Raw genomic sequence first — 24,502 nt, forward strand, 5'->3', positions numbered from 1 at the left:
AGTCATAGCTACCTTCTGAACTATAAGACTTAATATAAATCTGAACGTTAATATTGGATTAAGTGGCTTTGAATTATGAGATAATGTTTTTTTGCCCTCTTGTGGACAAATAAGAGTTTGTAGATTTAAAAAAATCTATACATTACCTTGCAAAGCTTCAGTAGCAATATTCATTCCAGAGAATTGCAAAGCCATTCTTAATTAGTGATTTGGCTGCCTAGATAAAACTTTTTGTTTTACTTTTTATTTTGTTTATGGTTTAAAATATATGTAATGAAAGTACGGATTTTAAGAGGTTAAATGCTTTAAGGGGATTTATCTGTCTCTTATTACTAACTTTTGAGGGGACATATAATATTTGTATATAAAGAAAATGTGCTTGCTTAATAAGGAGCAATTGATTTTGTAGGTTATTCTCAAGAGTGTTTTAGTATTTTGTGTGTTATGCTTTTATATTTCCAATGTTAGCACAGTCATGAAATATACATGTTTTGTTGATAAATGTCATTTTACTAATGTACTTTAAAATTTTTAGTAGTTTAAGTCACTGTCATCAATCAGTATGTGGAAAATAATATGTTAATATAAAATAATTGTTTTAATTGGTTTTTCAAAATCCTCATGTTCATGTTTCATGTCTGTAAAAGTTAGTTTGAATATTATATTATTTTATTTTATTTTATTTTTTTTTTTTTTTTTAAAGATTTTATTTATTTATTTGACAGAGAGAAATCACAAGTAGTTGGAGAGGCAGGCAGAGAGAGAGAGAGGGAAGCAGGCTCCCTGCCAAGCAGAGAGCCCGAAGCGGGACTCGATCCCAGGACCCTGAGATCATGACCTGAGCCGAAGGCAGCGGTTTAACCCACTGAGCCACCCAGGCGCCCAGAATATTATATTATTTTAGAGTTACAAACATATTAGAAGACCTATGAGTATGAAGTATCTTATTGTAATTAGACTCTATTTTATATTTTCATGGTGTTCATATGAATGAAATTTCTTAGAAACTTTCAGTACTAAACAGACACTTTTTGAGTTCTCTTTCATGCCATCTGCAATACAAAGTGTTTGAACTTTTGTAAAGATGACACTTGTACCCAGTCCTCAAGGAGCTCTCATAGACAACTAGGGACCTCTTTCTTGGTCTTTCCTTTTAACCTTTCTTTCCTCAAGATTACCTCTCTGTCTTGTAGTACTTCTGTTAAACTTTCTGCCCTTTCTGCGTTAATTTATTTGAATGACTCTGCTTAGGGACCAGAAGTTGCTTGAGGGCACAGTGTCTATAGGAACTCAGTAAATATTTGTTGAATTCGAAGAAATTTCTGCTTGTGTGCACAAATACCATTTTAACTTCAGTTCAGCTGGTATCACTTTTTTCCAGGGTTTCAAGAACCCATTCTGAATTTTCATCATAAATATTTCTCAAGTCTTCTGTTAACTTTTGTTTAAGCTGCAGTGTGCGTGCACCTGGGCGCACACACACGCATGTATGTACACATGCAAATTTTTTGCGTAATACGGTGGGTTCCCAAATATAATTTAGTCATCCCAGTGCAGAGCTTCTACCACATCCTCTACTTTGGATTTCTTATAAATCATTCATGAAAACATGAATTTCAACAGGAATCATTTGCTTTATTTCATTAATAATCTACCCAGTTGATACAGAGTACCAATGAAAACTGGAAAACTTAATAAAATATTCTTGGAATTTTATTGACAAGTTATTAGCTTGGTTTGTTCTTAAGTATTTTTAAAAGTCTTTCTTTTTGTCTTACAATTTAGGGTTTGTCTGATCCAGGTAATTATCATGAATTTTGCCGATTTCTGGCTCGTTTAAAGACAAATTATCAGCTGGGAGAATTAGTTATGGTGAAGGAATATCCAGAAGTTATCAGATTGATTGCTAACTTTACCATTACTAGCCTACAGGTAAATAAAAATACATAATTGGTATTAAACAAATAATTTTAAAAACAATTTCTTGGTAAGATTTGGTGGGGATTTTTAATATTTGTTACTATACTAAAAATACTTACTCAAGGATTTTAAGTAAAAGTTCACTGGAACATATTTTACAGAAAAAATTAGATCTAGACTATCTGAATATCTAATAATTGAAGGATGAATTGAAAAGCTATAATAAACTGTGAAGAAATAAAAGCATTTTTTACAGATTTTGGGGGGGAAGATTTTTATAAGTTTGGGGGGAGGTTTTAAAACCACATTTGCTACATGATGTCAACTCTGGAAAGTAATCATGGAAAGAAAATTAGAAGGAAGTAAACTGACATTTTAATAGTCCTCATCTTGGGTGGTAGAAGAACGAGAGATTGTTGGATTCTTTTTTATGCCTTTTTGCATTCATAAAATTTGCTATGTTGAATGTTCATTGGCTAAATAATTAGAATAAAAGTTAATTTTAAAGTCTGTGTTTAGTAATTTGTCAAAAAAATCTTTTTAATAATTTTGTCTTTATAATTCTTATTCTAGGAAGATATGTCATTTTAAATAACATATGCTTTATTTCTTTGTAGCATTGGGAATTTGCTCCCAACAGTGTTCATTATTTATTAACTCTGTGGCAAAGGATGGTAGCATCAGTGCCTTTTGTGAAATCAACTGAACCCCACTTATTAGACACTTATGCACCAGAAATCACGAAGGCCTTTATCACTTCTCGGTTGGAATCTGTTGCCATAGTTGTGAGGTATTGAAAACTAAATGTTTCTGTTGTGTTTTTATCTTTTGCATCTTGGAATTTAAACATCTGAAGTGTAATTTGCCTAGTGTAAAAACACCCTTTTTAGTGAACAGGTCTATGAGTTCTCATAAGGATATACAGTTGTAGAACTACCTTCCAGTTAGGATAGAGTATCGTTCCATCAACCCAGAAAATTCTTTTGTGTCCCTTGTAATCATCCCTTTTCCCACCCTCAGCCTCTGGCAATTACTGACTTGTTGTTTTCCTGTAGTTTTTGCCTTTCCAGAATGTTGTATAGATGAAATCCTATGGTATGTGGTCCAGCTTCTTTCACTTAGCATAATGCATGTGAGACTCCTCCATGTTGTGTCAGGAATTCTTAAAATATATTGCTGAATAGTATTTCATTTTATGGATGTATCACAGTTTATTTAACCATCTGCCTGTTGATGGACATTTGGGTTGTTTCTGTTTTTGTCAATTATGAGTAAAATAGCTATAAACATTCCTAAACAGATTTCTGTATGATAGTAGGTATAGAAGTAAATACCTTAGGTGGGAGATTTCTGGGTTGAATGGTATATATGTTTCACTTTAAGAGAAAGTGCCAAACTGTTTTCAAAGGGCTGTATCATTTTGCATTCCTACCAGCAATGTATGAGATTCAATTGCTTTTTATTCTCTTCAGTACTTGATATGGTCAGTTTTTGAGAATTCTAAGAATTTTAGTCATGCTAATAGGTATGTAGTGGTATCTCATTTTGACATAATTTGCATTCCCTTAACTACCAGTAATGTTGAGCATCATTTTACGTGCTTATTTACCATTTGTATTGTTTGGCAAGGTGCCTGTTAAATTTGTTGCTCCCTCTTTTTGAATTGGGTTGTTTATTTAGATTTCGAAGGTCTATATAGTCTGGTCACAAGTCTTTTTATTGTATGTATTTTGTAAATATTCTCTTACAGTCCATAGCTTGCTTTTTCATTTCCCTGACAGTTTTTTGTGAAGAGCAGAAGTTTTAGAGTTTATCCATTATTTTTTTCTTCTAGAGGTTTTACAGTTGTAGAATTTACATTTATTTCTCTGATCCATTTTGAGTTAATTTTTGCATATGGTATGAGGTAAGGCTTGACATTGGGTTTGTTTTGTTTTTGCTTTTGCTTTTTTTGTTTTTAATGGGTGGTCAATTATCCTAGCAAAGACTGTCTTCTCTCCATTACATTGCCTTTATTCTCTTTTCAAAAATTAATTGACCGCGTACATGTGCTTTCTGGACTCTGTTTTCATTAATCTATGTGTTTCTCCTTCTACCAGTACCTTGTCTTGAATATTGTGGCCTTAATAGCTTTGAGATCAGGTGTATGAGTCTTCTCCCTTGGTTTTCCCTTCCCACGATTGCTTTGGCTCTTTTACTTCCTTTGCTTTTGCGTGTAAATTTTAAAGATTTTATTTATTTATTTGACAGAGAGGAATCACAAGTAGACGGAGAGGCAGGCAGAGAGAGAGAGAGAGAGGGAAGCAGGCTCCCCGCTGAGCAGGGAGCCCGATGTGGGACTCGATCCCAGGACCCCAAGATCATGACCTGAGCTGAAGGCAGCGGCTTAACCCACTGAGCCACCCAGGCGCCCTTGGCGTGTAAATTTTAAATTTATCTTGTCAGTTTCCACCAAAAAATCCTGCTGGAATTTTGACTGGAATTATTTTAAATTTGTAGATTAATTTTGGGGAAAAATTGCCTTCTCCGCAGGATCAAGTCTTTAGTCAGTGAGCAGGTTTTTTTTTTTTTTTAATTTAATTTATTTTTTTAAGTTTTTTTTTTTAGTGTTCCAGGAATTCATTGTTTATGCACCACACCCAGTGCTCCATGCAATACATGCCCTCTTATAATACCCACCACCAGGCTCACCCAACCTCCCACCCCCACCCCCTCCAAAACCCTCAGCTAGTTCTTCAGAGTCCATAGTCTCTCATGGTTCATCTCCCCCTCCAGTTTCCCCAAACTCCCTTCTCCTCTCCATCTCCCCATGTCCTCTGTGCTATTCCTTATGCTCCACAAATAAGCGAAACCATATGATAATTGACTCTCTCTGCTTGACTTACTTCACTCAGGATAATCTCTTCCAGTCCCGTCCATGTTGATATACAAGTTGGGTATTCATCCTTTCTGATGGAGACATAATACTCCATAGTATATATGGACCACACCTTCTTTATCCATTCATCCGTTGAAGGGCATTTTGGTTCTTTCCACAGTTTGGCGACTGTGGCCATTGCTGCTATGAACATTGGGGTACAGATGGCCCTTCTTTTCACTACATCTGTATCTTTGGGGTAAATACCCAGTAGTGCAATTGCAGGATCATAGTGTAGCTCTATTTTTAATTTTTTTGAGGAATCTCCACACTGTTTTCCAAAGTGGCTGCACCAACTTGCATTCCCACCAACAGTGTAAGGGGGTTCCCCTTTCTCCACATCTTCTCCAACACATGTTGTTTACTGTCTTCTTAATTTTGGCCATTCTAACTGGTGTAAGGTGGTACCTCAATGTTGTTTTGATTTGAATCTCCCTGATGGCTAGTGATGATGAACAGTTTTTCATGTGTCTGTTAGCCATTTGTATGTCTCCATTGGAGAAGTGTCTGTTTGTATCTTCTGCCCATTTTTTGACATGATTATCTGTTTTGTTTGTGTTGAGTTTGAGGAGTTCTTTCTAGATCTTGAGTATTAGCCCTTTGTCTGTAATGTCATTTGCAAATATCTTCTTCCATTCCGTGGGTTGCCTCTTTGTTTTGTTGACTGTTTCCTTTGCTGTGCAGAAGCTTTTGATCTCCATGAAGTCCCAGAAGTTCATTTTCGCTTTTGTTTCCTTTGCCTTTGGAGACATATCTTGAAAGAAGTTGCTGTGGCCGATGTCGAAGAGGTTACTGCCTATGTTCTCCTCTAGGATTCTGATGGATTCCTGCCTCACGTTGAGGTCTTTTGTCCATTTCGAGTTTATCTTTGTGTATGGTGTATGAGAATGGTCAAGTTTCATTCTTCTACATATAGCTGTCCAATTTTCCCTACACCATTTATTGAAGAGACTGTCTTTGAGTTTTATCTTTTAATTTAATTAGCTCTTTGGTGTTTCTTTTCCTTACTGGTGATTTCTTTCCTTACTGTTGTATTCAGCATTCAGATTTTACATATGTTTAATTAGATTTAATTAATTAGTTTTTTTCTGGTGCCTTTGGAAGATACAGTTTTTTAAGTGTCAATTTCCAAATACTAGCCAGTATTTCATGGCTAGTGATACAGTTGGATTTTATATATTGACCCTGTATGCTAGGACCTTGGGTAAACTCTTCTGTCTGTAAGAGGTAATAATAACGTGTGTGTGTGTGTGTGTGTGTGTGGTTTCTTTGGGACTTTTGTGTATAGAATCATGGCATCTTCAAATATAGAATTTACATTTTATTTCTTACCTTCCAATCTGTTTGTCTTTTTGTTTCTTTATCCATGGTAGAATTTTTATTTCACATAAAGTTTATTTGTGGTGAATAATAGCGTATCACATTCTAATATTGTCTGCAAACTTATTCTATATTTGCAGAGATAATTTAGATGATCCACTGGATGATACTGCTACTGTGTTTCAGCAGCTGGAGCAGTTGTGCACTGTCAGCAGATGTGAATATGAAAAGACATGCACTCTTCTTGTACAGTTGTTTGACCAAAATGCTCAGAATTACCAAAAGCTTCTGCATTCACCTTCTGGAATAACTGTGGACAAGGCAATTCAGGAAGGTCAGTACATTTTATATGACTATGTATGGTATTATGTTGAATTTTAAGTAGCTTTTCATTAGTCACTTCAATAATCTTGCTGCAGATTATTTTTATGTATTTCCCCCAAATCCTCGTCTTCTAATAAGCCATTAATTTTATTAACCTTCTGGGTGTTTTGTTTGCTTGATGGTTGGTCAATTTTTAGTTTTCCTTTATAAGATACATGGGAACTGTGCCTCTGGAATGACCATCAAGAAAAGCTGATAATGGTATTTGAGTAGAGTTCACTAACTTGTAACTGTCTTTTAACTAATCATGTTTCCTTCTTTGCTATAGTTTACTATAAATTCAGAGCCCAATTTCATGCAATAAAAAATTGTATAAGACTTCATTATGATTTTGCATCTGTGTATTAGCTTTCACCATGGCTTTGGTTTATCATTCTATTTTAATTCCTTGATTTTCTTATTATTTTTCTTTAAGTGTTTATTGAAGGAGGATTTATTTATTGAATATGTCCCTTCAAACCCTTTCAGGAACATAGCAGGGAATAAAATTTAAGTAAATAGATTTTTCACACTTTAAAAAAAATTAAGTGAATATGAGAATGGAATTGGCTCTATGTATTTCTAATAGGAGGCCTTTTAATTATAGTTGCAGAATTTTTTTCTTTTCCGTTTCTTCCTTTCATCGTTTCGGAAAGGGAATGGTAAAGAATGATAGTCACACTCTCAATGATTTCCTATCTAAACACTTTAAACAATTGTTTATAAGATTTTACATTTACTAATATCTTCTTAAAATGCCTTTTATTATGTTTTTGTTTTCATTTTTTGAGTCACATTGGAAAACTGCTGCTGGGCTAGATAGTGGAGTAAGTAGGTAACCTTCTCCACTGCAAATGTTTTCTCTTATTAAGATCTCATGATTTATAAATTAAATTGAGGAGCAGTTATTTTTTGCAGCATTTAGTCTTGTCATGATTGATTTCTTCTTTCAGTAGAGTTTTGAAAATGATTAAATATTAAATACATACAAAAGGTTATTTATATATTGAAACATAATGACTAGCAATAACAGCACCATCACAGACTAGGTCAGTATCAGTATCTTTGCCATTCCTGTTGTTCTTTATCCAAATCTGTCCTTCCTACCGGCAGAAAATACTTGCAGACTTGAGTTTTGTGTTTATCAATTGGTGCCTTTTATTATTCATAGTATTACTGCCTTTTATTATTCATAGTATTACTGCATATATATGTGTGTATATATATATATATATATATATATATATATATATATATATAATGTGTGTATATATATCTATATATTCTGAAAATAATGGATGGTTTGCAAATTTCTGAACTCTATACAGCTGTGTTCCTCTACAACTTGCTTTATTTTTTTTTCCCCTCAACGTTGCATTTATGAGAGAGTGTGTTGATGCTATGGCTATAGTTCCTTCATTTGCACTGCCACTGTTCTCTGCTGTTTGAATATACCAAATTTATTTATGCATTTTCTTGTCTGTAGATACTGTGTTTTTCCTGTTTTTTGCTGATACAATGAGTACTGCTGTAAAAATTGTTATATGTACCTATTACATAGTTAGTTTCAGTAGGTGATGCCAAAGCAGTTTATAGAGTGATTTACTCCTTTATATTCCACCCACCCTCATTTAGATTTTTGCCAGCAGCTCATAATGTTAGACTTAAATTTTTACTAGCTGAGATACTATACTTCATGGGTATTTTAGTTTTTGTAATTCCTATAATTATTAATGAAGTTTAGTATTATCTTATGTTTGTTGACTCTTGTGTCATTATCAGTGATATATATATATATTTATGATTTTTGTTCTTTTTCTCCTCACCATTTGGGTTGTTAGTTTTTCTCTTACTGATTGAATTCTTTATGTATTTTTGACACTAATCTTCAGTTATTTGAATTGTACATGTTGTCCCCAAGTTTGTGCTCTGTCTTTACATATCATATTAATGTGTCTGTTCTCTTAGTTATTTTTCATACCAAACTTCATTTGAATTAATTCACCTAATCTTTTTGAGGAGGTAATATAAGCACATCGTCTAGAAAAAATAAATTAAAATATGATCTGTTTCAACTCCCTGTCTGTCCTCTTGTTCTTCACTCTAAGTAGCCATTCTTACTAATTTTCAAAGTTTCTGTATGCATATACAAACAATTACGAATTTATAAATTCTTTTTTTTTTTTTTAAAGATTTTATTTATTTATTTGACAGACAGAGATCACAAGTAGGCAGAGAGGCAGGCAGAGAGAGAGAGAGAGGAGGAGGCAGGCTCTCTGCTTAGCAGAGAGCCCGATGTGGGGCTCGATCCCAGGACCCTGGGATCATGACCTGAGCCGAAGGCAGAGGCTTTAACCCACTGAGCCACCCAGGCGCCCCCGAATTTATAAATTCTTATCCCCCTTTATTTACTTTGGATGTGGCATACCACCCTTAATGTTCTGTTTCTGCTCTTTTTTTTACATTTAATAATGTATTTTATAGCTATTTTCAAGCCAGTATATGGAGAATTTTTTTTATAGATGCATGATATTTCATATGTATCATTTTGTATAATTTATTTAACCATTCAGTCCAACACTGAAAGTCATTTGAGTTGTCACCGTCAGCTATTAAAATTAATTCCACATAGATTAACGACATACATATGTCATTTTACATGTCTGCAAATATATATATAAATAAGATAAATTCCCAGGGTAGAACTACTATTGTGTAAAGGATAAATGTATTTATAACTCTTACAGATACTGCCAGATTACTCTTGGTAAGGACTATGTCTTGTTTACCTGTTCATCAACTCTATGGGAGTGTTTCCTTTTTGACTTCACAGGGTAATTTACCAACCTCTTGAATGCCTAGCAATTCTGTAGGTGAAAAATGGTTTCTCAGTATAATTTAACTTTCCATGTCAGTGCAGTTAGGCATTGCTTAAATTTATTTAAGAGCTATTTAGTCATCTCTTTCTGTAATGACTTATTTATTTCTTTGCTCTTTTTTAAAAATTGGGTTGTTGGTCCTTTTCTCATTGATTTTTTTTTTTTAAACAACTCTTTGTATTTTAGAAAAATAAGCTCCTTGTCTCAAGTGAGTTGCAAATATATATATATATATATATTTTTTTTTTTTTTGAGTGTGTAGTTTGATGAATTTAGAAGATATTCACAGCCATGTAACTATCACCACATTCAAGATAGAGAACACTTCCTTCACTCCAAATAATTTTTTCATGCTCTTTGATCCCTTTCCCTGTCTCTTGACCCAGGATTCACTGGCTTCTGTCACTGTGATTTGTCTCTTCTAGATTTCTTTATAAATGGAATCATACAATAACTAGTCTTTTGTGTTTGACTTTACATAGCATAATGTTTTTGACATTCGAATATATTGTGTATATTAATATTTCCTTTTCATTGCTGTATAGTATTTCATAGTATGACTTTATTATACTTTGTCTATCTAGTCACTGTGTGATGGACATTTGAGTTCCACTTTCAGTTTTGGGGCTGTTATGAATAAGAATGCTATGAACATATGCAGACAAGTCTTTGTATCTACTTCAATTTTTATTTCTCATGGCTAAATACGTAAGACAAATTGCTGGGTCATATTAGAAATATATGTTTAATATTACAGGGTACTGCTATACTGTTTTACAAAGTGTTCCATTTTTCATTCTTATTGACAATGTATGAGAGTTCCATTTGCCCCACATCTCCATCATGATTTGATACTGTCTTCTTAACTTTAGCCATTCTACTGGATATCTAATAGTAGTATCTAATTGTTACAGTTTGCATTTCCCAGATAATTAATGGTGGTGTGCTTTTTGCCCATTCCTATATCTTCTTTTATGAAATGTTCACATTTTTGCCTGTTTTAAAATTGGGTTGTTTGTTCTTTTATACATATTCTTATTGGAATTGTAAGAGTGTTTTATAATTCTGTATATAATCTCTCATTCATATATATGTTTGCAAGTATTTTCTCCCTGCCTGTGGTATATCTTAACTATTTTTTAAAGAGCAGAAGTTTTAAATTTTGATGACCTACCTTTTCAATTTTTTCTTTCTGGCTTGTGCTTTTCGGATTTAAGAAATCCGCTACCCAAGTCACAGAGATGATGTTTGGTGTTTTCTTCTAGAAGTCTAATAGTTTTTAGCTATTATGTTTAAGTCGGAACCACTTAGGGTTTATGTTTATGCATAGTGTGAGTTCATGGTAAGGTCTGCTTCCCAACCCATACAGATATATAGTTGTTCTAGCCTCGTTTGCTGAAACAACTTTTTCCCTGTTGAATTATTGTAACACTTTTGTCAAAATCAATTGATTATAAACAGCTCAGGTTATTACTGGATTCTATTCTGTGCCATTGATCTGTATGTCCTCCCTTATGTTAGTGTTAAACTGTCTTGGTTACTGTAACTTTGTAAGTCTTGAAATCAGGTAATCTAAGTACTCCCATTTCATTCTTCTTTCTCAAAATGGTTGTGTCTGTTTTAGGTCTTTAGTGTTTCTATATTAATTTTAGCACCAGCTTGTTAATTTCTTTAAAAAAAAATCTCACTAGGATTTTGATTGGGATTGCCTCAATCTATGCATCTATTTGGGCAATCTTAACAATATTGAGTCATCCAGTTCATGGGCATGGTATATTGCTTCACTTATATAGTTGTCCCTTAATTTTCTTTGCAATGTTTTATTGCTTTCAGTGCACAGGTATTAGAAACATTTCACTGAATTTACTACTATATATTTTTGATGCTATTGTAAATTTCACAGTTATTCTCTGCTATATAAAACCAGGATTGATTTTTATCTTTGTGTCCTATGATTTTGCTAAATTTTACTTATTTTAATAGCTTTTTGGGGATTCTTTTGGATTGTTATATATGACATGTCATCTGCAAATAAAGACAGTTTTATGTCTTGTCTTCATGCCTTTTATTTCTTTTTCTTGCCTTATTCCACTGGTAGGACCTCCAGTACAATGTTGAATAAAGTGGTGAGAGTGGGTAGTCTGTCCTTGTTTCTGTTTGTACATATAAAGCATTGAGCCTTTCACCCTTGATTAGGATGCTACCTGTAAGTTTTTTTAAAGGATGTTTATAATACATTTGAGGAAGTTCTCTTCTATTCCTCTGGCTATTTATAATGAATGGGGTATTGATTTTTTTTTAATGTTTTTATCTACCTATTCAAATGACCTTTTTTTCCCCCTCTTTTTACTAATATAGTGAATTACATTGATTGAATTTTGTGTGTGTGTGTTAAACCAGTGTTACGTTCCCAGGGTAAATCCTACTTGGTTATGATATAGTGTTCATTTATATAGGGTTAGATATGTTTCCAAAAAAAAAATTGTTAATTTTATATTGATGTTCATGAAGGATATTGTCTATATTTGTTTTCTTGCCATGTATTTGCCTGGTTTTGGTAACAGGGTAATACCCTCATAACATAAGTCAGGAAACAATTCCTCTTCTTTCTTTATCTTCTGAAAGAGTTTGTGGAATATGAGTGTTATTTTGTTCTTAAGAGTCTTACAGAATTCACCAGCAAAGTAAGTGGGCCTAGAGGGTTTAAAATCACAAGTTCGATTTCTTCAATTGATATAAGACTATTCAAATTTTCTGTTTCTCCTGGACTTAAATTTAGTCATTTATATCTTTCAAGGAATTTGTCCTATTTTTAAATTCCTTTTTATTGGAATAAAGTTATTTCTAATATTCTGTTATTATTCTTTTACTGTCTGTAGGATCTGAAATGATGTTCCTTTCTTCTTTTTTTTTTTAACTGAAACATACTTGATAATACAACATTATTAGTTTTAGGTAGCCAACATAATGATTTGATATTTGTATATGTTACAAAATGGGCACCACAGTAAATCTAGTTACTATCTATCATCATACATAGTTATAAAATTATTTTCTTCTTATGATGGGAACTTTAAATATCTACCCTCTTAGCAATTTGCAGATATGCAATACAGTATTAACTGTAGTCACTGTGCTGTATATTACATTCCCATGTTAGTTTTCAACTGGCAATTTTGTTTTTTTTTTTAAATTTTTTTTAAAGATTTTATTTATTTATTTGACAGAGAGAAATCACAAGTAGATGGAGAGGCAGGCAGAGAGAGAGAGAGAGGGAAGCAGGCTCCCCGCTGAGCAGGGAGCCTGATGTGGGACTCGATTCCAGGACCCTGAGATCATGACCTGAGCTGAAGGCAGCGGCTTAACCCACTGAGCCACCCAGGCGCCCTCAACTGGCAGTTTTAAACTTTTGACCCCATTCACCCATTTTACCCACCAACCCCTCATTTCTGATATTGACAATTGTTGCCTTTTTTTTCTTTTCCCCTGATTGACCTCAATTAGATATTTATCAATTTTGTGAATCTTTCTAAAGAACCAACTTTTATTTTTATTGTTTTTTTGTTTGTTCATTTTTTTATTTCATAAGTTATTGTAGCTTTATTATTTTCTGCCCTATACTATTGATTTTATTTCATCTTTTCCCCTCCCTAATTTTAGATAGAGATTTCACATCTTTGAGTTTTAAATTTTTGTATTTTTCTAATAGAAAAATTTTAAGTTATGAATTTCATTATTAAGCATTGTTTGAGCTACATCTCATGAATTTTGATGTTCTACTTTTATTACCACTTAGTTAAAAATATTTTCTAGTCCATATTTTTTAATATGGAATTTAAGGAATTATTTATGGAATAATTATGGAATTAATTTATGGAATTTGAAGTATATACTTTTTATTTCCAAGTATTTGGGGTTTTCTTAGTTACCTTATTATTGCTGATTTCTAACTTAATTCCACCTTGGTCAAAGACTATCTTGTAGGATTTCAAATTTTTAGATTTACTGAGACTTGTTTTATGACCTAACATATGTTATGTTTTGGTAAACATATGACATACTCTTGAAAAGAATATGTATTTTACCATTTGGGAGTCACAGAAAATAAGTCAAGATGATTAATAGCGTCCAGGTATTCTTTGTCTTTGCTGATTTTGTGTTTTGTTTTGGTCTATTACTATTATTTATAGAGAGAGCTGTTATAATCTCCAAATAGAATTGTGGAATTGTCTTAGCTACTTTTAATTGTCGATTTTTGCTTCATATAGATATCTATAATTGTTTTGTCTTTCTTATTAATTAAAATCTTTCATCTTGAAATAGTCTTATCTGGTACTAACCAAAGTCAGTGCCTTCTTATGCTCTTTACACGGTAATCCTTCTCCATGCCTTTACTTCCAGTTTGTCTGTGTATTGATATTTAAAGTACATCCCTCTTAGACAGTATATAGTTCTTTCTTTTTTAAAAACCTACTCTGACTATCCTGTCCTTTAATTGGAATGTTTAGTCCATTAACTAAATGAGGTAGAGGAGGACTACCAACTTAATACCATGTGAACTACTTCTTTAGAATAAGGTTCTTCATATCACACTGGTGGTCTGTATTAAGGCCACAGACCATATATGGTCTGACTTGAGGGTTTTCTCCTCCTCTCCATCTAATGTTAAAGTTAAGTCAGACAAGTTTCTGTTGTCTTTCTCTGCCAAGGGCAGATTCCCCCTCCCCCCTCCCACCCCAGTTCATTTTTTTCACTAAGGGTATATCTGTGTCTCAGCTTCTGTTGGGCTCCTCACACTCGGCATGCCCTGGGTTTGACCTTTGTCCATCAAGGAGAAACTCCAGTTCTCTAGCTGTTCTCATGCTTATGTCTCTAGATTTTAGGACTTTGAGGATTTATTTTACTTTCTAATCAGCTCAATAGTACATTTGGTGTCTTCGCGCATGTTGGGTGCAGACGCATCGTAGCAGAGAGTGCAGACTGATGAATAGAGTACATGCTGTTTTCATCCCTCCTTGTCTTTTCTGTTAGCTTTTTGTAGCTATGTGCTTGCCCTGTAAGCCTGTGTTGTAGTGTTTTTAAAAGGGTTTTTCTTTGGGTTTTGGGGCTTTTTTTGGTCTAATGACTCAGTGACATCCCATTTAGTATTTTTTCAGATTTGTTTTCTTCATTGACTCAGATTATGTTATGGCTGGCTGCCTGTAAAATCACATTTTTCTTTTTGGTTTATACCCCAAATAATGTTTCCTTCTTTTTAATAGTAAAGAATTAGTAGTTCTTTCACTTCTTTGTTGTCAGCTTGCTGCTCTGAAAGGCTTTTCAGATGCAAAACAGCCAGCTTCTGGATAAACTTCTTAATGCATTTCTGGGCTTGAAATAAGTGCATGAAATCTTTGAGGTTCCTTTACCTCCTCTCTGCTACTCTCCACCCCTTTTGTTCACTGCATCCCTCCCCAATCTATTTTTCTCTCAAAAAAATGAACTTGAACCAGAGTGGACCTAGTCAACAGCAAGCAAGGTCAAAAGGCAGTATTGCTTTCAAAGGCAAATTGTCAGTATCAGTGATTAAATTGGTAACAAGGCCTTAGGCTTTGTGTGTGTACTGAACTTAAGATTCTTATATCCAAAGGCAAATTATCAGTATCAGGGATTAATTGGTGATTAAGATTCATATATTAAGTTGGACCCTTGAAGGGGATAAAGTGGCCCCAAAATGTTATAGCCCCTTGGCTTCCAGCAAAAAAAGTAAATTAAAACCTTCTCTGATGAATAGTAACCATAATTTAGGGCCTTGAGAAAACTGCAGATTCACAGCAATCAAATGAGTGTTCATAATTTTAAAAATAACAAGTATACAAATAATGAACAATATAGCCTCAATGAGCAGTAACAGAAACAATAAATTACCTATTTGATTGAGACCTTCCCAAGGACTTAAGATACTGGAAGTGGATGGGAACATAAAATAATTATGTATGAAAATGTTTAAAGAAATAAAAAATAGAATAAAAAATGAGCCAACAGGAGTATGACAGATGACCAAGGCAGACTGAAGAAGACTCAGGTAAAACTTTTAATACTGAAGAAAAAATTTTGTGATCTAAAATTTAATGGGTGTGTTAAACAGTAAATCAGACATAGCTAAGGAAAGAATTAGGAAATTGGCAGTTAGGTTTGAAGAAATTTTCAAGAATGTCGAGAAACAAGGAAGTGAGACTATTTAAAAGGAAGTTAAAGGATGGGATGAAATGTCAGGGTATCAGATCAATCCCAGAAAGCAGAATAGAGGAGATGGAACAGAGGCAATAACTGAAGATAATCTATTTGAGAATTTTTTGGAATTAATGGAGGACATGAATCTATTGATATAGCAAGCCCAACATATACCAATTAAAAAAGAGTCATAGTGTATAGTCCCATCTCCAAAACAGCTTGAGGAATATAAAATAGACTGATAAGCTCACTTCTCAACAGTAGAAATGTAAGCCAGAGGATGGTAGAATAATAATTTTATAAAAAATTGAGCCAAAATAACAGCAATCCTATAATTATATGTAAGCAAAAGTATCTTTCAAGAATAAGGATGAGCAAAAGACATTTTCAGACGAACAAAACCAGAATTTTTCTACTCATAGATCTTTGCTGAGGTTCTTCATTAAAAGTTTCAGTAACAAAATGAAAAGGTAACCTACCCAGTGGGAGAAAATATTTGTAAACATATATATCTGATGAAAGGTTAATATCCAAAATACTTAAGGAACTCATACACCTCAGTGACATCAGGTACATCAAAAGGTGTTCCACATCACTAGTCATCAGGGAAATGGAAATTAAAACCGCAATTAAAGCACCTCATTCCTCTCAAGAATGACTTTTATCTGAAAGACAAGAGGAAGCACTTCCGGTAAAGATGTAGAGAAAAGGGAAGTCTCATTCACTGTTGGTGGGAATGTAAATTAGAATAGCCATATGGAAAACAGCATGGAAGTTCCTCATAAAATTAAAGATAGAGCTACCATAATATCCAGCAATTGCACCTCTATGTATTTGTTCAGAGAAAATAAAAAACACTAATTTGAAAGGTATCTACACCCTCACGTTCATTGCAGCTTTATTTACAATAACCAAGAGCCAAGACATGGGAGCAGTCTAAATGTACACTGATGAATGAATGGAGAAAGAAAGTGTGTGTGTGTGTGTGTTTGTGAAATGGAATATTATTCAGGCATAAAAAACTGAAATCATGCCTTGTCTGACAGCAAAGATGGATCCTTAGGACATTAAGCTAAGTGAAACAAGTCAGAGAAAGACAATACCATATGATCTCATTTATATGTAGAATCTGAAAGTAAAACATAACAAAAAGCTGAATTCATAGATACAGAGAACAGATTGGTGGTTGCCAGAGGAGGGTGGGGGTGGGCAAAGTGGATAAACATGGTCAAAAGGTATAAGCTTCCAATTACAAAATAAATTAAGTCATGGGGATGTAATGTACAGCATGGTGACTATAGTAAGAGTTCTGTATTGTATATTTAAAGGTAGCTGAGGTAATAAATCTTGAAATGTCCTTACCATAAAAAAAGTTGTGACTATGTGAGGTGACAAATGTTAACGACTTAATGTGATCATTTCCTAATATATACAAATATCAAATCATTATATTTTACACTTGAAACTAATACAATGTTATATGTGAATTGCATGTCATTTTTTGAACTTTGAGCTAGTATTTGCATATAAATCAAGTCTCAACAAATTTCAGTCACATAGCATCATAGAGTCCACAGTCTTACCAATTTGCAATTAAACTAAAACTAAAGTACAAAAATAATAATAAATGAACCCGTACACTTGAGTATTTTTTAGAACCATACTTAAAAGGCACATGAGATACCATTTGTACTCCCAGTAGGTGGGAAAAATAAGAAATCTTACAGGAGAATGTAGATCAAAGGGAATTCTTAGACTCTTGTGGTGGGAATATAAAGTAAATCAATTAGAAATGGATTAGAAGTCAATTTGATGTTATTTTGCAAAGTGGAACATTTGAATCCCTGCTGGCCCAGCACTTCCAGTTTTAGGGATGTCCTCTAGGAAATCTGTTCTCCACAAGTGGTGTGGGACTGATTGTTCATAGTCGAGTTGTTCCTAAAGGCACAAGTGAAAACAGCTCAAATGCCCATAAACATGAAAATGGATAAACAGATGATACTGTGGTTATACAATACAGTATTCTATAACAATAAAAATAAATGAAGTAGAGGTATACTTACAATGAATGTCAGAGATACAATAGCTAGTGGAGTAATGTAATTTTCAGGAAAACTGTATGTGGTATGAAACACTTAATAAAGCCCCAAAACAAGTGAGACTAAAAATACGTTGTTTAGGAGTATATGCATAAGTGATAAAATGAAAAAAAAATTTTTTTTCAAGAGAATAGTAAACACCAAATACAGCATCATGGTTACCTCTAGGGTGGCAGGTAAGGGGCTATGTTAGAGGAGGGGTAGCCTTGGATCTTGAGTTGGACTGGGGGTTAAATAGGTGTTTGTTTCATTGTACTTCATATCCATTACACATAGCTTCATATATATCAACCTATTACATTGCAATGTAAAAAGTAAAAAGATTCAGTTATAAAATAATATCTGTTTTCCTACAAAGGAGTATAGCTGTTATGAGATACAAAAATGGAATTAACTTCAATGTAATAATTTACTGATACTAAATTAAAATTAAGTCAGACCTGATTCATGGTTAAATATAAATTCAAGGAGTTTTTATAGTTGGATATACTGTGTAGGTTTTTTAAAAGATTTTATTTATTTATTTGAGGGAGAGTGAGAGAGAGCACAAGAGGGGAGAGGGTCAGGGGGAGAAGCAGACTCCCGTTGAGCTGGGAGCCCAATGTGGAACTCCATCCCGGGACTCCAGGATCATGACCAAAAGCAGTTGCTTTACCAACTGAGCCACCCAGGCACCCACTATGTGGTTTTAATAACATTTTGGTCTCTAATAATGCCCAGTACATAGAAAATTTTTAACATTTTGTTTTTCTTTTTTTGGTCATTGGGAACGAATTTGCCTTTTAGAAATATCTGTGTTCTACTTAAAAATGATTGTTTTAGATTACAAGAAGTGCCTAATGTGGCTCTAGTTTATACCACCATATGTAGCAGTATTCAATTTCTTTTGTGCAGACTAAACACTTCAGTTAGTGTTGAACAAAGAAAATTATATGCTCTCGTTATGTGTGCTTTAATTTAGATGCTTAATGGCTTTTAATGTTACAAAATAAGTTTATTATTATATTATGATCTCATTTGTATTATATTGTCTTGCTCTTCCATATTTGTGGTGATATGGTCATGGTTTACGAAAACAATAATCCCTAAGAAATAGGTCATTAACAGTAGTTAACGATTACTTGTGATCTATGGTAATGACTGATTTCTTTGGGATTATTGCAGTTATAAACCATAATTACAGATTATTACAGCAATAATTATTTTGTTAAAGGAAAAAATGTTCTGTGCTTGAACAGCTGCTTAAACAAGCGCCCTGAATGTTTCAGAATAAATAGAAAAATGGAAAATTATAATGGAAATATAGTATCATTATAAAGATGAGATTCAAAACAAATTTATAGATATGAAACTGATGTATATTTAAATTTCTAAATGTAATTTTGATGTATGGATTTACATGTTCTTTAAACTTTGTGGACAAAATTCTGTAACCATAGTAACATTTATTATTTCAAATGTTGCCAGTCTAAAATTGGTGAGGTTTAGGGAAAGGGTGTTTATGAGAAATACTATTTTCTCATATTATTTTTCATTCCGTTAAATACAAAAGTTATGTTTGATGGTTTAATAATAATGCCTTTACTTTCCAATTTTTATTTCTAACACTAATCCTAATTTATTCAATTAGCGGTTAAGTTTCCAAAGGTTAGGAAATGCCTGCTTGTTGTTTCTTGTGTGATCGAAGTCAGTGCTTTCCAAAACAAGGAGAGTAAATATTCTGTTTTTCCTCCGAATAAACAAACTTCCATTCAGAATATACCATGATTTCAGGAAAAAATTGGTCCCGTGTTTTTTTGCATAGTGTTTTTTGATAGATAAACCTTAATTTTTGAGCTACAGAGCAGAAGGAATTAAACAATAAAAAATTTAAATTTGAGAAGTTCATGTCTTATATTTAGTATCTTTTATCTTTCTATTATTGGACAGTAATACTCATCAACTGCACTGAAAAAATCCTTTTTCTCCTTTATCTCTTACTAGGTTCAATCCCTTGGGCATGGGGTCTCTCTCTTCTCACTGTACCTCATACACACACATATTTAGTTAAAGCACTATGGGAGAACATGACATATAGAAAGGCCCATGCTTTTCTAAGTGTATTTTACCTGGAAATTTTTTTCCACTTTATAGTTTTTTGCTTTGTTTTACAAAAGCACTGAAGAAATATATATAACTAATGGTAACTAGCTGTAATTGCAACAAGCCTCTGGTAGAGATGAAAGAACTTAAAAAAATTTTAATACTGTGACTTGATTTTCATGAGCAGCTTTTAAAGTAAAACTTATGGGGTGCCTGGATGGCTCAGTGGGTTAAGCCTCTGCCTTTGGCTCAGGTCGTGGTCTCAGGGTCATGGTCTCAGGGTCCTGGGATCGAGCCCCGCATCGGGCTCTCTGCTCTGCGGGAAGTCTGCTTCCCCCTCTCTCTCTGCATGTCTCTCTGCCTGCTTGTGATATCTCTCTCTCTCTCTCTCTGTTAAACAAATAAATAAAATCTTAAAAAAAACTAATGTGAAACTTACAATGAACATATAAAAGCAACATTGGTATGTTTTGGTTTTTGTAGGTTTATTTGATAGAGAAGAATGAAAAAGAGGATGGCTATTTTATAATAATAGTATTAGTGATAATAGTTAACATTTAGTGAGCACTTGTGGGAAGCATTATTATGAGTACTTTATATGCAGAATACAATGTAGTGCTTGTCACAAGCTTGTGAGCCAGGTGTAATTATCACCCTCTTGCTTATAAATAAGAATAAAAACGAGAAATTAAGTAACTAGCATTGTTAATAGTTGAGACAGAATTTGGACCAACCCTATGCTCTTGCTAGCTAAATTGTACTGCCTCCATTTTTTATAATACTGATAAGTCAACAGAGAAATATGAACGCTACATGCATGGTGAATTCTTTGACTATTTTCAAGTAGGCTTGTTTTTATCAAGAATTGGTAGACAAATGTTTCTGTGTTTACATTAGTGATAAACCCCCCAAATAAGTTTTCTTATTTTAATTCAGGTAGTCAAAACATACTCCTTTCATGTGTCACATATATTTGGGTTTATTTGTGGGTGGTTTGGGAATCAAAGGAAGTATAAAAGACCCTAGACATGATCCCAAAGGTAGATGCAATCTCATCTGTGGTCAAAACTTGGGAGACCAAAAAAAAAAAAAAAAACAACTTGGGAGACAAAGAGGAAAATTCCAGATTGGGAATTAAAATATGTTAAATAAACACTTGGGAGAATCTTGGATCATAAGATGTTGGATCATCACAGTTTGTCTAGCTAATGGACAGTTGTGCTGCTTGAGTATTCCCTTTCATCCATCTTGAGAGGTAGTGGTATGTATCTCCTAAGGGTATGAGAATGGGCTCTTGGAACTCCATTGCCTGTATTGGAATCATAGTCCTACAGTTTTTAATAGGAACATTTAATGAATGTGACATTAAATGAATGTAAATATAGTTAATAGATACAGTGGTTAGAATAGTAGCTAAGTGCATAGAAAACATCATAAAAATGTTTGCTGTTATTTTTAGTAATAGTCAAGCTTGCTTTAATAACCAGTACCTAAATATCTAAATTGATAAAACATATAAAAAGTTATTATTTTAAAAGGTTACTATTTACATTTAAATATTTTTCATCTTCAAAAAATTTTCAGTATGACATTTTTAAAATAATGATTCCCATTGGCCAGGTAGATTATTACACTGCTTTCACCAAAAACTGTACTTGTGGTGTTTCAGATTCACATCCATTACTCAAAATGTGTATGTCCCACGCACAGTTGCGGCATAATCTATTAATAATGACCTCTGTGAGATTCTGAGAGATATAGTCAAATCTTCTTATTTAGTATTTGCATTCTATAAAGTTGCAGTGAACACTGAATTAGCAAATATTAAGCTATTGTTTCTAGGGTGAGTACACGTTAGGTTCCTGCAGACCCTGGTCACAACATTTTCATTGACTGGTAAATGGATAGCCTTATTTTATATGTGTTTCTGTTTCAAGACACCTTGTTTACTGTATATTATTGCTTCATTAACATTGAACTCATAGTCCACGTCCGTAATATTCATGTTAAGACGAAGCTTATCTAACACATGTATTTTCTCTGTGAGGTACATATCATATAGGAACGTATGTGTTTTTTACATATAGGAACATTATGCAGCACTTTACTGATCTTGGGGAATATTTTAAATAGTAAAATCACCAACAGAAAGCACAAAAGTAGAAAAAAATTAGAGCATCAAAAAGGCCATGGAAGAATACTTCTTTATAGTTTGAAAGATGAAACAAGGAAGGAGAATGTTGCTTTATACTACCTATGCTTGGCAAGTGCACACTGGGCTACTCAGATTATTTTGCTGTTGTGCATCTACACATGAATGGTCACAAGTATTTCTAGAGTTACAAATAAATTTTACCAAATAGACGAATTTTCAGTAGGAGAATCTACAAATAATGAGGATAGACTTCATCATATCTTGTGTTGAGTATGCTTTGAGAAGAAATTGGCTTTTTTAAGCAATAAATATATAATTACCATTAACATTGATTTTTAGTAATGATTCTACATTTTAATGTATAAAGTCATAAAATGTTAACCTTTTTTTGGCCTATTTCATGCGATCTATTTTTTGTTTGTTCAGAGATTTTATTTATTTATTTATTTGACAGAGAGGGAGAGTGCAAGAGAGGAAATACAAGCAGGGGGAGTAGGAGAGAGAGAAGCAGGCTTCATTCTGAGCAGGGAGCCTGATGCAGGGCTCGATCCCAGGACCCTGAGATCATGACCCAAGCTGCAGGCAGTCGCTTAATGATTGAGCCACCCTGGCGCCCCTCATGCTATCTTTCCTATGTAATGATTTCTTAGTCCAGTAACCCATGTCTTTGGATAACTTACTATGTGCCAGGCACCGCTTTAGGCTCTGGAGATGCATTAGACAACCAAACAGAAAAATAACAGTTACTATGCAGTTGATAGTCTATTGGAATAGAAGGTAACAAAGCAAGATAAATAAGTAAAATATATATTATATTATAAAGTGATAGTACTAAAATAAAGAAGGGAAGGGGGATATGAAATGTTGGCAGATTATGTTCTCATAATCTCTTACCAAAACTTAGTAGCTTATCAAATAACAATCATTTTATTATTATCTCTTCATGTTCTCTGGGATTCACAAGTCTCAGCTGGATGATTCTCGTTTGGGATCTTCCCTGCATTGTAATCAGATGACACCTGGCACTGAAGTCACCTGAATGATTATTTACTCAAGCCTGGTATCTGGGCTGGAATGTTTGATGGGTGGGCTCTCGGTGGGCATTTCTCTGCATCGCTAGCTTGGACCTCCTAATAGTATGATAGTCTCAGGGTATTTGGTCTTAAATGGTGATTGGCTTCCCCAGAGTGAACATTTCCCTAAGAGACTGAAAGAAACTGCCAGTTCTCTTAAAGGCTAAGCCCAGTACTGGAATGATGTCACTTCCACCATATTCTGTTGGTTGGAGCAGTTAAAATCCAGCTCATACTTAGAAAGGTTTGGAAGAATAGACTCCACTTTTTGTTGGCTTGTGCATATGTAGAGGGAAGGAATTAATGGTTATCTGGAAGGCATGCATGCTTCCTACTCTAGGTACTGAAAATTGATAGGATAGCTATAGAAGGCCTTACTGAAAAGGTGAATCCAAAGTGAGACTGGTTAGCATGGTTGTATCTTTCTCAAGTTGTATTAAACTGTGGGGGTATAGGCAAAGACTAGGTGGGGAACTAGATTTGAACAATTAGGGTTGTGTAAGATGAGTATGTCAGAGTAGGAGGAATTGAAGGGGTGTGTAAGGAAGAGAGGATTGAGCAAAGAACTGAAGCTAGCTAAGCAGGATAGAGAAGACATTAAGCTTCTAAGAGAGTGAAGAAATGGCAGGTCCCAAAAAAGTGTTAGTACTAATAAGAGATTAACAAAGTTGCTGGATACGGGATTAATAAAAATCAACAGTATGTTTATATATATCCCAATTAATCAAAAATGAAGATCAGTTTACTTAAAATAGCATCAAAAAAATAAAGTACTTAGGTATAAGTTTTAAAAAAGAAGCATAAGACTTCTATACTGATGACTGTACACCCTTGTTGGAAGAAATTAGAGGTGTACATGTGGAAAGTCACCAATAGTCATGGATCAAAAGACTTAATATTGGTAAGATGGGAATACTCCCCAAATTGACCTAAAGATTCTGCGCAATCTCTCTTAAAATCCCAGCTGGCTTCTTTGCAGGAATTGGCACGCTGATCCTGAACTTCATGAGGACATCCATAAGACTCAGAATATGCAAAATAAGTGTGAAAAAGAATGAAGTTTAAAGATTCACACTTTCTGATTTCAGAGTTTATTAAAAAGCAACAGTAATAAAAACTGGAATTGGCATGAAGGTAGACATTAGGTCAATAAAATAGAATTGAGAGTCCAGGATATCCTCTAATTTATAATCAGTTGCTTTTTGACAAGTGTGGCAAGACAGTTCAATGGCGAAAGGATAGTGTTTTTGATAAATGGTGCTGACACAATTGGATACCATATGCAAAGAATGAAGTTGAACTACTGTCTCCCACCATACGCAAAATTAAGTCAAGATGAATCATAGACCTAAATGTAAGAGTTAAAACTATGAAGAAACTATGAAAAGTTAAAACTCAGAAGAAAACTTAGGAGTAAATCTTCATGACTTTGGGTTGGCCAATGGTTTCTTACATATGCACCAAAAGCTAAAATGACAAAA

General features: G+C 33.7%; 1 protein-coding gene across 3 annotated transcripts in view; it reads left to right on the forward strand.

The window, feature by feature from the left end:
* The window catches only part of RANBP17 (RAN binding protein 17), a 315,430-nt gene that overhangs the window by 36,940 nt on the left and 253,988 nt on the right, over positions 1–24,502 (forward strand). For all 3 annotated transcript variants that reach the window (XR_009407432.1, XM_059417349.1, XM_059417350.1), the window contains 3 exons: positions 1,786–1,932; positions 2,538–2,710; positions 6,298–6,491. Coding sequence is in view for 2 of the 3 variants with exons in the window: in XM_059417349.1 (XP_059273332.1) it covers positions 1,786–1,932; positions 2,538–2,710; positions 6,298–6,491 (514 nt within the window). In the remaining variant the exon portion in view is untranslated. The remainder of the gene's footprint in view (positions 1–1,785; positions 1,933–2,537; positions 2,711–6,297; positions 6,492–24,502) is intronic.

Source organism: Mustela nigripes, chromosome 12 (assembly GCF_022355385.1).
Source record: "Mustela nigripes isolate SB6536 chromosome 12, MUSNIG.SB6536, whole genome shotgun sequence".
In the NCBI taxonomy this organism is placed as follows: Eukaryota; Metazoa; Chordata; class Mammalia; order Carnivora; family Mustelidae; genus Mustela; species Mustela nigripes.